At 36.8% G+C, this 14,789-nt stretch overlaps 2 protein-coding genes across 3 annotated transcripts in view; both read right to left on the bottom strand.

Moving 5' to 3' along the window:
- The window catches only part of LOC124156284 (neurexin-4), a 67,736-nt gene extending 53,232 nt beyond the window's left edge, over positions 1–14,504 (bottom strand). Inside the window, exons 1-3 of one of the 2 annotated variants that reach the window (XM_046530734.1) lie at positions 14,394–14,504; positions 14,049–14,138; positions 12,276–12,472 (exon numbers count right to left, since the gene is read on the bottom strand). In XM_046530734.1, the coding sequence (XP_046386690.1) occupies positions 12,276–12,472; positions 14,049–14,138; positions 14,394–14,457 (351 nt within the window). In that variant the 5' untranslated portion in view covers positions 14,458–14,504. Of the gene's footprint in view, positions 1–9,799; positions 9,997–12,275; positions 12,473–14,048; positions 14,139–14,393 lie in introns of both variants that reach the window. The other variant, XM_046530744.1, reaches the window with a different exon arrangement.
- On the bottom strand, positions 12,766–14,054 carry LOC124156301 (L-aminoadipate-semialdehyde dehydrogenase-phosphopantetheinyl transferase). The gene has a single exon (XM_046530768.1). It carries the CDS (start codon positions 13,849–13,851, stop codon positions 12,931–12,933), a length of 921 nt encoding a protein of 306 aa, XP_046386724.1. The 5' UTR covers positions 13,852–14,054; the 3' UTR covers positions 12,766–12,930.
- Positions 14,505–14,789: the final 285 nt, after the last annotated feature.

Raw genomic sequence — 14,789 nt, 5'->3', positions numbered from 1 at the left:
AAACGATAGATCGAGGTTCCACCGTATAACTTTCTTTTGAAAGCGGCAGTGTAATGACTTCTTTTCTCTGCTATTGTAATACTCTGAAACCAAAACTGAATCGATCTCTCTAATCAGAGGCAAATCATGTTCCCTTCTTACCGTTGCTCTGGGAAAAATGGAACGACTATGTAGCACAATTAATAGTAGAGGGCGTAACTTGGTGGAAATCCATAATATCACGAATACAAGGATCAAGGAAATAGCAAAGTTCTTGATCCTTGTATTCGTGAGACTATGTAGCAGTTTATATCGCGACGGCATTGAGGCTTTAACGACAAAAACAAACAGCATTACCTTAGATAGCAGAAAGCGGAGGAACTGGATCACCACCGACAGTAAATAACTCCACACTAACTTTCCGGTTGCGACGTAAAACTGGCAAGTTCCAGGTCGAAGCATGCGACAATCGTGTAATGCTGTGTTGCCATAAGCGGAAATCTTCTCTCGTTTTCAGGGCCCCAATGCGCGAGAATTAGTAACGTCACGCCGAAAGCTCGCTGTCACCCGGTTCAAACGCAGGGAGCGTAGTGTCCACAGCGCATGGCAGGTTGTCAAGGCTAGCGGTCTTCCAGTCATAGGATTGAGGGTGTTGAATAAACGTTCAAATTTTTCGACACAATGGCCATCTAGATTTAGTTTCGAAAGTGGTCGCTGCAGCCAGTGGGAAGGCTAATTGGGTTGAAGGGGGACTAAGCAGTGACCGAGGGAGGGGAAACCAAGCCATTTGAGGAAAGTAAACAAGCTGATGAGAAGTGGTGTCATATTTCAGGAGGGGGAGAGAAAAGGCCTGCGCTGGGGAAAGATGTTTTTTTCTTCAGGCAACATTCGTTCCCACGCTTTTCTGACCCATGCGACCGCATGCGACGATGCTCGCCACAATGAATAGAAGTGCGCTAGCTACGAACGAAGATGAAAATTTCTGGTAAGGTATTATTATCAAGATTGAGAGATTTTTAAGGTTTTAAGACGAAATTCACGGCTATTTCCCGGTTTTTTCACGGTAGAGGAAATTCACGGCTAATTCACGGTTTTAAGGTTTTCACGGTTAAGTGGGAACCCTGGTTAATAACTTAAAAATTCCAAATATTTCGATGAATTAGCAATAAAATAGACTCAAATAAGGCAAATTATCGATTTTTATATTTTTATTGTTTTTAGTTTGTGGTTGGTGAAACATTGCGTATACGCAACGTTGGGAGTTCCCTAGGTCAAATGAGCCGTTTTGCTTTTTTTTCGGAACTCTTTCATTTTTGCAAATAATTCGCTTTTATTGTAACCCAAATACATAATTAACCCAAAATCTTGATTAAACTTGGTATTGTTCATGAAATTTAGAGGACCAATCAGTATGTAAATGAATATTGCTCTTTTGGTAATCACTAAACATCTGGCTGCTACAAACTCGGCATCGTCGTCGTGAATTTTTTCGTCACGAACAATATTGTGGCCAACCTTGTCTTTCCTTACTGTATTTCGCAAACTATTTATTCCGTTATGTCCTATATTATGGCAAGTTTAGTGACTAAAAGTGTAGTTGCTCAAATCGAAACTTGAAGCTTTTACGTGGTAGAAGGTCCATATTATCAATAACAGACACTTTGTGACTTCCACAAAGTATTTATAAAAATTTATACTATTTGATCAGTTTCGGCTATTACCCCATTATGAAGTACAGAAAATATAAAGAAACCAGTCAAATAATAGGAATTTTTATATCGCGGAAATAACAAAGTGTCTGCTATTGATAATGAGTAATTGCTCCTTCACTTTCGCCAAAATATGGCATCATCTTCTCGTCAAAAGATAATTTAAGAGAAATTGTATCAAACCGTAGAAATATTTGGTTGAGCTCGCAAAGTATGGACGTATCTTAGAAAACTTATCCCCCTGGTCCAAACTTCTGTTACCAGTCAGGCGTAAGAACATTTTAGGTTCAACAAAATGCTTCCGGGACATCGTTTGACGCACATTAGGAACGCGTCCTAACTCCAGTAATATTTTTTGCTAAGGTGTAATAACCACTAAACATTAGAACGGAAGAAATACCACGCTATTGGAATATTTTCTGAGAATTTCACACACTATGATCACTGGCGATAGTGAACAACTTAGGCTGCAAATGTGAGTTCAGGTTATTTGGAGAGAACGATTGTTCAACAGACAACCACAGATATAGTAAAAGCAGATGGAACGGAACATCGCCCCTTCTATATACCGTAATACCCAGAAAGCCCATTACCTGAGTCAATATACCAAGAAATATTTTTCATAGAATCCCTGTGCATTCATAGTTCCTCATAGTTCTCAAAAAATTTGTTTTGAAATGACCGGCACCCTCATTTGGAGCCTTACCAGCTCATTATCGTCAGCGGCCAGTGGGCATGAATTTCTCAGAAAATACTGCGATAATGTGATCCCTCTTATCTCTCCACTCCTTTTGCTCACTCGCCAACCCCCGCTGTGCACGGAGACCCATTGGTGCCGGGATATCCCCGCCCAGCCTAACTATGCTTTTTACCCTCCTACTACCTACCTTCCCTTTGGATCCTAGTCAACAATACCACGTAAATACGAATTTACGATCTATTTGCTAACCCTCACATACTCACTTGCTTTTTGCATACTTGTCAACTGTGGTAAGCAGATCGTTCTTACCTTAGGATGCCAGTATATCTTGAAATTGCAGACGCCTACAGAAATCATTATGTTGTCTGGACAACTCTATAGCAAAGTTTTTATGCATCCTTTGTTTAGGTCACACTAAGTTTCCACTATAGCACAAGTAAACGCTGATTTTATCTTGCTCGATAGGTGAAGTTAAAAATATCAAACAGTCACAACTCGGTGAAAACTCACCACCTGCCAAACATCCTAGTAAAGACCCTTCAACACTTATGTAGATGTATATTTAGGACTAAAATACTATACAATTGCCTAAAACTAAAGTTTCATCATAAAAAGGTAACATATTCTTGATAAGCTTTTCATTTTTCAGTCCAAAAAGAAACGTCCTACACGACTACCGACGTGGCACGCCGTTTCCCTAGATTACCGGGGTCCTCCCAACGTTGCGTGAACGCAACACTTGTTTTATTCTTAAATAATTTGAAAACCACTTAGTCAAATTCACCCAATGTTGCAATGGCCTAGAATACAAATGCATCATTGTATTTGCAGAGAGATATAATCGTCGAGTGCCTCAGATTTAACATAATATGTAAACTTAGAAGATAACCTAAAATAACGACTTACATATAAATGAAAAGGCCATTGTAAAAACAAAAGTTATTAAATTTCTTCCGTGAAAAAATTCATAACATTTTAGAAAGCATTGAACTACCTATGTTAAAAATATTAACTACTTATCAATAACAAATACGGTGAAAAAAATCGCAAAGTTTGCGTTGCGTTCACGCAACGTTGGGAAGAAATGGGTTAATATTCCTTATTTAAGCCAAGCGCTACCAGCTAGCAGGGTACTCAGCTACCTGCAAGCATCCTGCCATGTATCACCGCTCAAAGCCTCGCCCCAAGGTCACCTCACTTGCGGCAGCGGGAACCAGAATGACGTCACACGGAGATTTCCCGGCATTCATACTTAGCCGTCGTGTTTTCACGCGCTTGAAAATTTTCACTTTTCATTTAATCCCGAAAAATAGATATCGTCATTTAAAAATCTAAAAGCGTGAAATACCTACTCCAGGAGTAATAATCTTTCGATTTAGGCAATAAAAAAATAATAGGAAACCACCCTATTAATTAATATTTTGCTACTTTGCTCTTTCATTGTTGTTACTTTTGAAATTTTAACAATTTCTTGTCAAAATAATTAAAGTATTGGGCTATGTTGCCATATCAACGCTAGGGTGATTCCAACTTTTCTTGATTGATGCAGGTAGTTTCATCAAGGGGAATGCCTGGTGAAGGTTTATTTATAAATTTACTCGTTGACTTGGTGAAATTCCTACTGCCCAATGGAAAATTTAGTTACAGCATTTATAGTAAAACCTCTATGTAGTGAACCTCTTTACATCATAAACCTCCATACTTCATACCACCCCTACGGTCCCGTCATATTTACAAGTAAATTTATAGGCAAACGTCTTGGTAGTGAACCTCTTTTATCTCGTAAAACCTCCACTTATCATACCAAGGATACACCCCCGAGATGCCCTAACTACCTCTGCAAATCGTACCGAGACAACTAGAGACCATTAATGCAGCTGCGATTATGTGCATGGAATGACATTTTCAGCGATAAATGTTTCAAACTTATTTTTTTCTTATACACCTTTACTATGCTGTAATTTTCACGTTAACCATTATTTATGGCCATTTTGTTCCATATGAGAGCATACCTAACAGTAAATAAGAAAAAAGTTATTCAACTAATTATTCTAATAATTTTAAGTGACTGTTGAATTAAGAGAGATCACATCGTTTCTACCTCTGCAAATCGTACCGAGACAACTAGAGACCATTAATGCAGCTGCGATTATGTGCATGGAATGACATTTTCAGCGATAAATGTTTCAAACTTATTTTTTTCTTATACACCTTTACTATGCTGTAATTTTCACGTTAACCATTATTTATGGCCATTTTGTTCCATATGAGAGCATACCTAACAGTAAATAAGAAAAAAGTTATTCAACTAATTATTCTAATAATTTTAAGTGACTGTTGAATTAAGAGAGATCACATCGTTTCCTTTCGAATCATGGCAAAAATCATGCGATAGCACTCACTTTCTGTAATTTTTAAATAATAGATGCATGTTCACTAATGCATGCATGTTTGTTTGAACACACAAATATAATGGTTTATAAGACAGTAGTGCCTTCATTTCCATAGGATATGAAAAAATGGTGCCTATCACTGAAAACTCTCTATTGTGAACCTCCATACATCAAATTGCCCAAATTTTGGTCCAGTCCATTACGATGTAAAGAAGTTTTACTGTATAAATAAAGAGAGACTAGACCAATTTCAATCATTTTTACTCATTATACTAAAACAGAGAAAAATTTCAATAAATCTACCAAAATAACACTACAATGGATTGTCAGAAAGACATTTTCTTTCTATTCAATCTACAGAGGGTCGAGTGGGGCACATTTGCACTAATTTTTTTCAATGAATATTCTAATTTTCACGTGGTAGAAATGCATTTTTAGGGGTGCGTCGACAGCAGGGTCATTTGCACACATTTTAACTTAGGAAAGTTTAGGAATTGTGGTTTTATAAAGCAGTTAATAAAGTCATTGTAAGCCTATTTGTGTTTTTAATTGTAAAAAAATGTTTATGATTCAAGTCAGTAGCATGAACTTACCCAGTTCTCATGGCAAATTTACCCAACGCTAGGCTGATACTTGACCAACGCTCAAAATCTTGAGAGAATAGCCCTGAGGGTGCGGCATTAATAATATATACATATCATGACTCGTGGCACATCAGTTGTAACTCAGTTCGGAAAAAGTGCACTGCGTAAATGGGTATGGGTTAGCATGTGTGCCCCTGTCTATCCTACACATTTGGATTCATTCTCTTCAGTCAAGTGCCTTCTAATATACAACAGTTTTTGTTTTGCTATGAGAAGAAAGAACAAATAAAAATGGTTTACCAACATGTGAACATGCCACATACAATTGACCATGAGAAAAATATGGGTTTTCTAGATTCAGACCACAAACACTCAACGATTAACCTTGAGATTTGCTTATCATCCTTGCAAATGCAACACGAGTTGGAAATTGAATTTCTTTAAATTCAAAGGGCACATCAGTTGGGATAATGGGAATTTCCGAAATGAGAAATTCCTATCTTTGAATTTTCCTTTGAGTATAGTCACATGAATCTCATTGATTATCAGTTTTTTTTAAATCACCAAACGCGTTCCATTTCATAGTTTTGGTTGGTTTAGGTTTTGAGGCATCGATACCTAAACCAACAATACAATCAATAGATTTGACTGAATGCTGAGTACCAACAATTTGATTCTGACTAACAAAGTTTAAGTCAATCATGTCTTTGTTCTTAGATGCCAAAATTGCTTGCTTACTCAACCATTTGTGATTTTTGTAGTGATCATTAATATTCGGGAACACTTTGTTGATGAGCACATCTATTGATGAAACAAAATTGCAAAAATTCTGATGAAATATAATTAGAAATGGGTTGAATAGCAGTTTTCTCGAACTCGAGTATCGAATTCGAATACAGTGGAACCTCGTTAAAGCGAGTACGGGGTATAGCGACACCCCCGCTATTACGAGAGATAGCCGATGCACCGTCAATTGACCCTATAATAAGCGTGTTAAAAAATTCGTTTTTACGAGACCCTTTCGATGTTGGCTCTCGCCATAGCGAGGGTTTCACCACCGGAAGACTTTCATCAAGACTCCTTAACCTCTGTAATTGCTAGCGATCTGTTAGAAATGAAGTTAATGGAGTGCTCAGTCTCAAATTTATGTGGTAAACTGTCGTTCGATAAATATAATGATTGACGAAACAATGCTTTGCATGATTTTTATTCAGTGCGGCGCTTATAAATTGTTTGAATAGTTAGTCGTTATTTGAGTAAGGAAATTTAGTGATGCAAAAAAACATCGCCTTTCGCCTGGATTTATGCTTACGTTTATTGGATAGATGTTTATCTGTCGCCGCACCACTCCTGTTCCTGCATATCTGTTCACAACAGGTATATTGGCTATTATTTGCTCCACCTCCGGTAAAGCGACAATTCGCTATAGCGAGTGTTTATTAGTGCACCGTGGGGTGTCGTTATATCGAGGTTGCACTGTATTAAATCATTGCTCGAATACCATGAATACTAGAATTGCGCAAAGCATATTAAACGTATGTTTCTTCTTCTTTTTCCCTTAATGAATGTATATATAAAAAGGTATACAGTGGAACTTCAATCTATCGTTTTTCAAGGGGATGGACGACAAAAACGATGAATGCAGGAATGTTTTACTAGGTTGCCTATGCAGCAGGAAACCCAGGATTTTGGCGAGTAATTGTGATTTCCTTTAAAGGATTCAAACAGGAATTTAGCTGATTAATGGAATATTTTAATTTTATGGAAAAAATTTGGGCATATAGTTTATCCAACTAACATCTCTTTCAAATATCCTACGGGGACACACCACCTCACAAAAAAATGATTGCATGCCGTCTCAGCATTTACATTGCTACGATGGATTTCTGTCTGATGTATACACTCTTATCTACCAAATGTCATTTCAGCAGCACGCTCATCTGATTCTCGGCTTCATCCAACTTCTTATTTTCAACAGGTAGCTCGCTTTACCCTCACTCCTACTGTCAAGTGCTAGCGGACAATTTGAGGCCGGTGTCCCACGGTCAAATTTGCATCAAAATTTTTGGACAAAAATTTTGATGTAAATATTTTGATGCAACTGGACGGGGGTGTCCCACGATGCATCTCATTTGGACGAAAAACAAACGAAAGATGATATTTATGTAAACAAATTTGGAAGCTTGTGGAAGTGAAGGATTCTGTCTTTTTTAGCAGGCGAAATTGTCTGTAAGGCCTCTTGAACATTAAAGAGGCGAAAAAAAGAATTCAGAAAGAATGCTGAACTTGGCCTTGGATGGAAAGGGGGTATGAAAGCGTTGGAATAAGCGTGCTACACATGTTGGAGAAGGAGTTGGTCGCCGATGTTCCTGATGTTATCAATAATAATTGACGATAAGTGAGGATATTTACATGTCCCTTAACAGCAAGGTTGAGGGCAGAATAAAACGGCAGGATAAAAACATGAGGCAGTTTATTCACGCGGCAAAAATGTTATTAATAAATGATGGACATTGTGGTTGAGAAGATGTTATGAATAGTGCTGTAAACGTGCATTTAAGTAAATCTTTTATTCTTTCCAAAACATCCCTCCTTTTATTTCAATTCTAAAGATCGCATCCTTCTTATTAAATATGAACTCATTATTACGGATTTCCTAGTTGAGAGTTTCCATCGCCTATCGAGACCAATTTTTGCTCATTTTTACTTTTAGCACCACAACAGGCGATGAAATAGACGATCACGAACGTACATATATATTTGAAATAATGTTTTGTGAATTCACTTCGTGTTATGGTGACATTAAAAATTCAAAACTAAACCTTTTAGTATTCCATACAGTACTAGTGAAAAAACTCAACCGGTTTCGATCTTTTCAGGTCTTTATCTAGAGGTCTACGATAATGATAATGACCTGAAAAGGTGGAAATCGGTTAGCTTTTTGATGCATAATGTGTGGAATAAAACAAAGTTTATTTTTGTGTCCATAATATATATATGTATTCATTAAAATGCTCATGCAGACGATAAATAAATTTAACCTGTGTGTCAGCGGTTGGCGATGCTTTTTTGTCAAAGGCCCTGTGATTGGTTGTTTCATCCAATTGGATGAAAATTTAGAATCTGTCCCATCCATTTGTACAAATAGGTGTTTTGTACAAACGATAGGACCAAAAGCCAGTTGGATGAAATTTTGACGGTGGGACAGGGTGCGCATCAGTTGCATCAAATTTTGATGCAAATATTTTGACGCAAATTTGACCGTGGGACATCGGCTTGAGGCATTTTGCAAAATACACGCTCTTCTCCCCCGGATTTTCTTCTTCTTCAATTATTTTCAGTCCATCTTTGGAAGTTCGCACAAGATAAGCAGATGAATTCGAATTACCAGCAGGGAGAAACCAAATATCCTGAGAAAATACCCCTTCGTCTGTGACTGTGACAATAGAGATTTATAGCATAACTCATGAATTGTAACTTGATATTTGTTTTCGGAAAAAAATACCGCATCAACCTCCGAGAAGCTCAGCTGCGTGGATATCGCGTTTGTGTGTGACAATGTGACTTCTTCACATTTTTCATGAATAACTCTAAAACCTAGACCCAAAGTTTGTAAGAATGTTAAGTTAAATAGATAAAATTTATCAAAAAAAAGGTCCCATTTACTTTTTCTGCCATATGACATGTTTCCTGGATGCAGTGGCGGGAAAATAATAATTTTTTAAAACTTACTTTCAATTGATAATAAAATAACAAAAAAATGCTAAATAAGAAGGAAATTAATGGAAAATTCTTCTAAAACTGATAAGGCACTCCCTCATCTAGATGTTTATACTTCAAAAGTAAGAATTGAATCTTGGACTTTGCACTTTTAGATCCTAGGAAGACGTGAAGCAGAAGATGATATTTGTATCAACTGAATTATAAGCAAGTATCAGCTATTTTGCAACAAATTGTTCTTCAGTGTTATACCATAGCTTTAAAGTTGTTGCTTTTCCTTCATCATCCTCCAAAGGTTACCCAACACCAAAAATTTTGCCCAAAAGGTTTCAATAACTGACAGAGGCTTTTAGGTATTCGTCCACGATAGGATATCATTATTCAGTAACAGCTTTCCCAATAATCTAGCAAGGGAAATATACTTCTGACAGGAAGAGGCCAACAGGATGGCTTCTTTTGAAAAAAAAAACTTAAGTACACCACATAATCAGAATGGATACATCACCTGGATAGCCAATGCCATTATCCAAATTGCTGTGAAAGAAAAACAGTAAATAGTAACCTGATAGAAGCAGAATATTAAATCTACAACAAATCTCTAGTTCACTCCCCTAAATTAGAATAAATAAGGCCAAATCGAAAGAACTGGACACCCTGAGAGCAGAGATGATTTTTAAATATGTTTCAACTCCACTACATCATAAAATAGGATACCTCAGGCTCTCCAGATGCACTGGCATAACTTTTCCAGTGATCACCATCATCAGAGTATTGCACTATGTATTCTGTGACATACTCTCTGGTTTTTGAACGCCCCTGAGTGGCTATCGCTCGAATCTCTTTCCTACTGGCCAGTTTTATTTTAAGATACTCATAATAATTGTTCTCCTGAGGAGTCCAAGCAGAATTCCCTGCAATTCACCAAAGGGTTAGCGAAAAAAAGGAGAGAGAAGATGATTAGTCAGATTAGTGGAGTAGTTTCAAGTAAATCATGCTAATACATAATATTGTGCTATGAAAACCACAGGCAGTCCTTTTGCATATTTATTAATAACATTCAAGACAGTAAACCATTTTAACTTTCACACATGGTATTATGAAATACATTTTTCATTATTACAAGGGAGGATTGTGAAAAATTAATGGCAACGTAGGGTCCAAATTGGCTGGATTGGAAATGCCATGCCACTCTTTTTGATTGATAGAGAGCTACATGCAAGTAAACAAATCACAAAAACGAATGAATGTCTCTCACAATTAATTCATCAGAGCATCCATATCTCCAAAGTAAAATAAGTTTGGAACTCTCTAACTCAACCCTGTCAAAGCAACAATTATTACACTATTCCATCTATGTATACATAAAGAGCTAAAGAGGAAGAGGCTATGGGAGAGTATTTTGAGTTAAAATGGAATGAAATGGCAAGAATGTCAAATTAGTCATTGATTAAATTCTTTTCTGCTTGCTTTAAGCATTCAAATATATATCAAGTAAGGTATTTAACAGCCCTATAAAATTCAAAATTATTCCAAAACAAAACAAAGAAACAAGCTGAGAGAATAAAAACAGGTCAAATATCCCAACAGCCACAATCACCGTATCAAAAATAAAAGAGGAAAGTTACACTTTTATCATCCACACACATAGAAATAATGTAATATAGCATAGGGTGATGTACTTCATAACATATTAGAATCTTGGGCTTAGCATAATTTTATGCCTTAAGAATTTTTCCACCAAACATAATGATCCTTTCTATCTAGTTCATAAACGAGGAATGCCTGTGGCTTTATAAGTGGATCAGAAAACCCGAAGGCCAAAAATATGAGTTTGAATACCATTGAAAAGTTAGTTTTAAACTGAAATGAAAACACAAATTAACTATAAAATCACCTTAGTCACAGGCTTGCAAAATATAAGAAAGATCTGGCACTTAACTGCCAAAGGAGATTAAAAGGTTACACACAGACTCTGACTCCCAAGGGTAAAGTTATTACAAACACATGGTACTTAAACAAGAGATAGTAAAGACCTGGTTACACAATAAATTAACATATTCAAGTCCAAGTAAAAATACACGAACATGAGAATAAATGCATATATTCACCCAGCTACCACCCAACTTGTACAAATGCGTGAGCGGAAAATAGAGCCCATCCAATTTGTTACACAAAGTCATCACCGTTCCCTTACAGTTCACCAAAATATTTTATGAATTTATACTTAAACCTGTGTTATTCAAGCCTTAACTAATATGTTTGTGTTTTGTAACTGAACCTTGAGCATATGTACATGGATTCATCAACATCACACAATGAATATCTCAGCAAGAAAACTCCAAGCTGCCCATATTAGCAACATAACATGAGATGAACCCTCAATAAATATCAATTAAGCTACCAAAATGATAGCAAGAGCCCACTAATGAATGCCTACCCGAAGATCAATAAAAAAATATCATGACGCTCCCTTCATACAATAAATCTTGGATTAAATTAACAAGAACAAGGCTGGTAAAATGCATGTGCACCAGAACTTGCCTACAGGTCATGTTCAATTCCTCACCAATATGTGAAAAAGCCTAGTTTGTAATAAGCCACCTTAAACCAAAGCACCTACGTATTAAAGGAAACTATGACAACACATGAATGACTGACATAATTTTAACCAAGAATGTATAACAGCAGGCACAAAAGACCCGATTACTTGGTAAATTAACCAAAAGGAGTTAATATCAAAATGCATAAACATTGGAATGAATGCAAAAATTCACCATGTAACCACCTATCTTGTCCAAATGCATGAACAGAAATTGAGTTCTGCTTTGGTATGTGTATTCATTCATTATTGTTCAAGTCAACCAATGTTTATGCATTCACACATTAATTCATACAGGTTAATGTATTGTGTAATCAGGCCTTAAAAATTGCTTGACTTTTAAGAATAAAAGCAGCACACTATTCTATAAGGCAGCATAACTAACTAATGCCCCTTGAACAGATGCACACAAGTGTGTTCTAAAAAGTGATATTGTCCAATGAACTAATCAAGCACCATTCAAAAGCCAATTTCTAAAACACCTTCTAGCTTCTAACCCCCTAATGCAAACAAATAAAAATAAAAACTAATGCCATTCACCATTGCTTTAATCACCTTAGAAATAAATAATTTCAAATGATAACTATCTACCTTTATGTTGCCATCAGGAGCCTTGTAATCAGCGTAATCATAGCCATTGCTCCCGTAACTGATGCCATATTCCATCACATACTCGGAAGTGTGGGGCCGGCCTTGAGTGCTTACACCCGTGACATTCATCACCTGACCCAGGTCAATGATGAGATACTGGTCAAAATCTGAACTAGCAGCAGTCCATGCATTTCCGTCTGGGATCAAATTAACAGAAATATAATGGTAAACAGAAAGATAAAAAAGAAACGCCTAACATGCAAAACACTTGGCAATAAGGATGCACAATATTTCTTATAAATGTAAGTGCAACAATTATTGTTAACATTGAGCATTCCAATATGAAAAATGACATCATGCAATGACTTGAGCAAAAATTGATATTTTCACACAAAATAGTGTAAAAACCAATTGACTGACATGAAGCAAATGCAAAATTAATAACAGAATCTAATTGTATATGGACTAAAACAACACAAAAATACTAAGCTTGGATGTAAAATCTTTATTACAATGCAAAGCAAGCATATACATCACGAATCCAGTAATATTGCAGTCCATGATATAATAATGACGATGCTACTAAATACACGGCAAAACAGAATGATGGAAAACAAAAAGCATAAATTAGCATAAATCATACAACCAAGGTGACTCATACAGGCTTTTCCTCTTTCATAATAAATTCCTTGGAGAACTTTAAATCTGGATCAGCTATAGGAATACTCCCCAATAGCAATTCATTCAAATCAACTTGTTTAAAAACATTGCTACCCAAATTTGACGCTTCACCTTTCCTACAGACAGCAACTGCCACACAATGTTCATCATTTAATAGCGACTCCTCGAAATTCCAGTCCTTTAGAACTTGGCCATTAACGCAAACAGTCGAATCTTTAGTGATATAACTAGAAGACAGAATATCTGATGCTACCTTAAAACTAATTTTCTGCAAATCCACAGTGATCCCAGTACCAGTAGCTTTCACATAGCTTTCCTTCAAGCACCAATTACGGCAGAACATTCTTAACATCCATTCATCTTTCTCCTTTGTTGTGCCTCCGTATTCTCCCACTTTCTTTATTGTCTCCCACTCGTTCTTTGAGAACTGACGGTTCATTATCCGGAAAAATTCAGCAATCCCCTTCCCACCCGTATACTCCAATTTCATCACGTCAACTCCTAGCTTCATTTCACTTCTTTTACCAAATTCACCAGCGAGAACTGTAAAATTACCTTGATGTGAAACATTAAAGAATGGTAATAAATCCTGGCCAAGAGAATCGTTTGCCAGGAATGGCTTACCGGAGTCATCCCTGGCAATTCTGATTTCATCATACCGTATACCAGTGCACTGTGACACATACTTCCTCATCATGAGACGACCAATTAATGATGCTTTGGCGTCCTTCTTGTACACAAAACGTCCAATACGTTCTTTCTCTTCACCCTGAATGCATCTAAATACTTTAACAATTTCTGACTCCGTTGGTTTCCAAGAGGCAAAATCAAACGCCCATCTGACAGATACAACTCCGTTACTTACGGCTTGTTTTATCCACTGAGAACACTCCATTGCTAAGCGTTTGGGTGTTGGCAGTGGGTAAATTCCAAATGCCTAGAAATATATCACAGTGTTATGTCTAGTCGCCAAGACAATAACATTCCCTAGCGCAAAATTAACTCAAACACCTTTCACCAAAGTTATTCACAAGTAATAACAATGAATTCTTCACAAATTGGCGAGATCTTGATAACATTCCATAGCATTACCATCTAATTTAGCACTCTGCGGTCCTCTGTCTCGAAGGGAAGAAGTGGCGGTCAGTACAGCTCTGTGTAGTAATGGTAGATTACAGTCATCTGGAATAATATCAGAAAATTAGGTCTTGATAAATATATACATCTTGATGGTCACTGAACAAAATTCGAACAACCACATTAACTCATATTAACAACCGAGGTAACGGAACATAAGCGGCAAGGGAAATCATAAGCAGCAAGCGAAATCATAAGCCACTTATAATAGAATTCACCAAATGAAGACGGAAATAAATACCACGACTTAAAATAAGAGCGCATAAGTTACAGAAAATATTTTTATTTTCAGTGACATACCTGCCACGGAAACGGCAATTACACTGAAAAATATTGAAAACAACAACGGATACCATGACGCCATTGCTCGGCTCTCAACCACTCCCTTCAGCGCCCGTTGCTTTTGCAACACCGCGATGACCGCGACAGCCGCCGCAAGTTAACAAAAGAAGTTTGTTGAGCGGGAGCGATGATTGGATTTGAAATTCCTGACCTCCTCCCATAAATTCTCTAATATGGAAAAAAAGTTTCTCTATTCATGGACATATCCACATCATCTTGAAGAGCTTACATTTTGATTTCCATTTAATCAAGTTGTCGTTTATAACTATATTTTCATGATATGAAGCCACCTGCGACCCTAAAAATATTACATTTTTTTTCAATAAAGCAATTTGGCTGAACACCACGGTTTCC

Source organism: Ischnura elegans, chromosome 1 (genome assembly GCF_921293095.1).
Source record: "Ischnura elegans chromosome 1, ioIscEleg1.1, whole genome shotgun sequence".
Lineage (NCBI taxonomy): Eukaryota > Metazoa > Arthropoda > Insecta > Odonata > Coenagrionidae > Ischnura > Ischnura elegans.
This window is presented reverse-complemented; position numbering and strand designations above follow the sequence as displayed.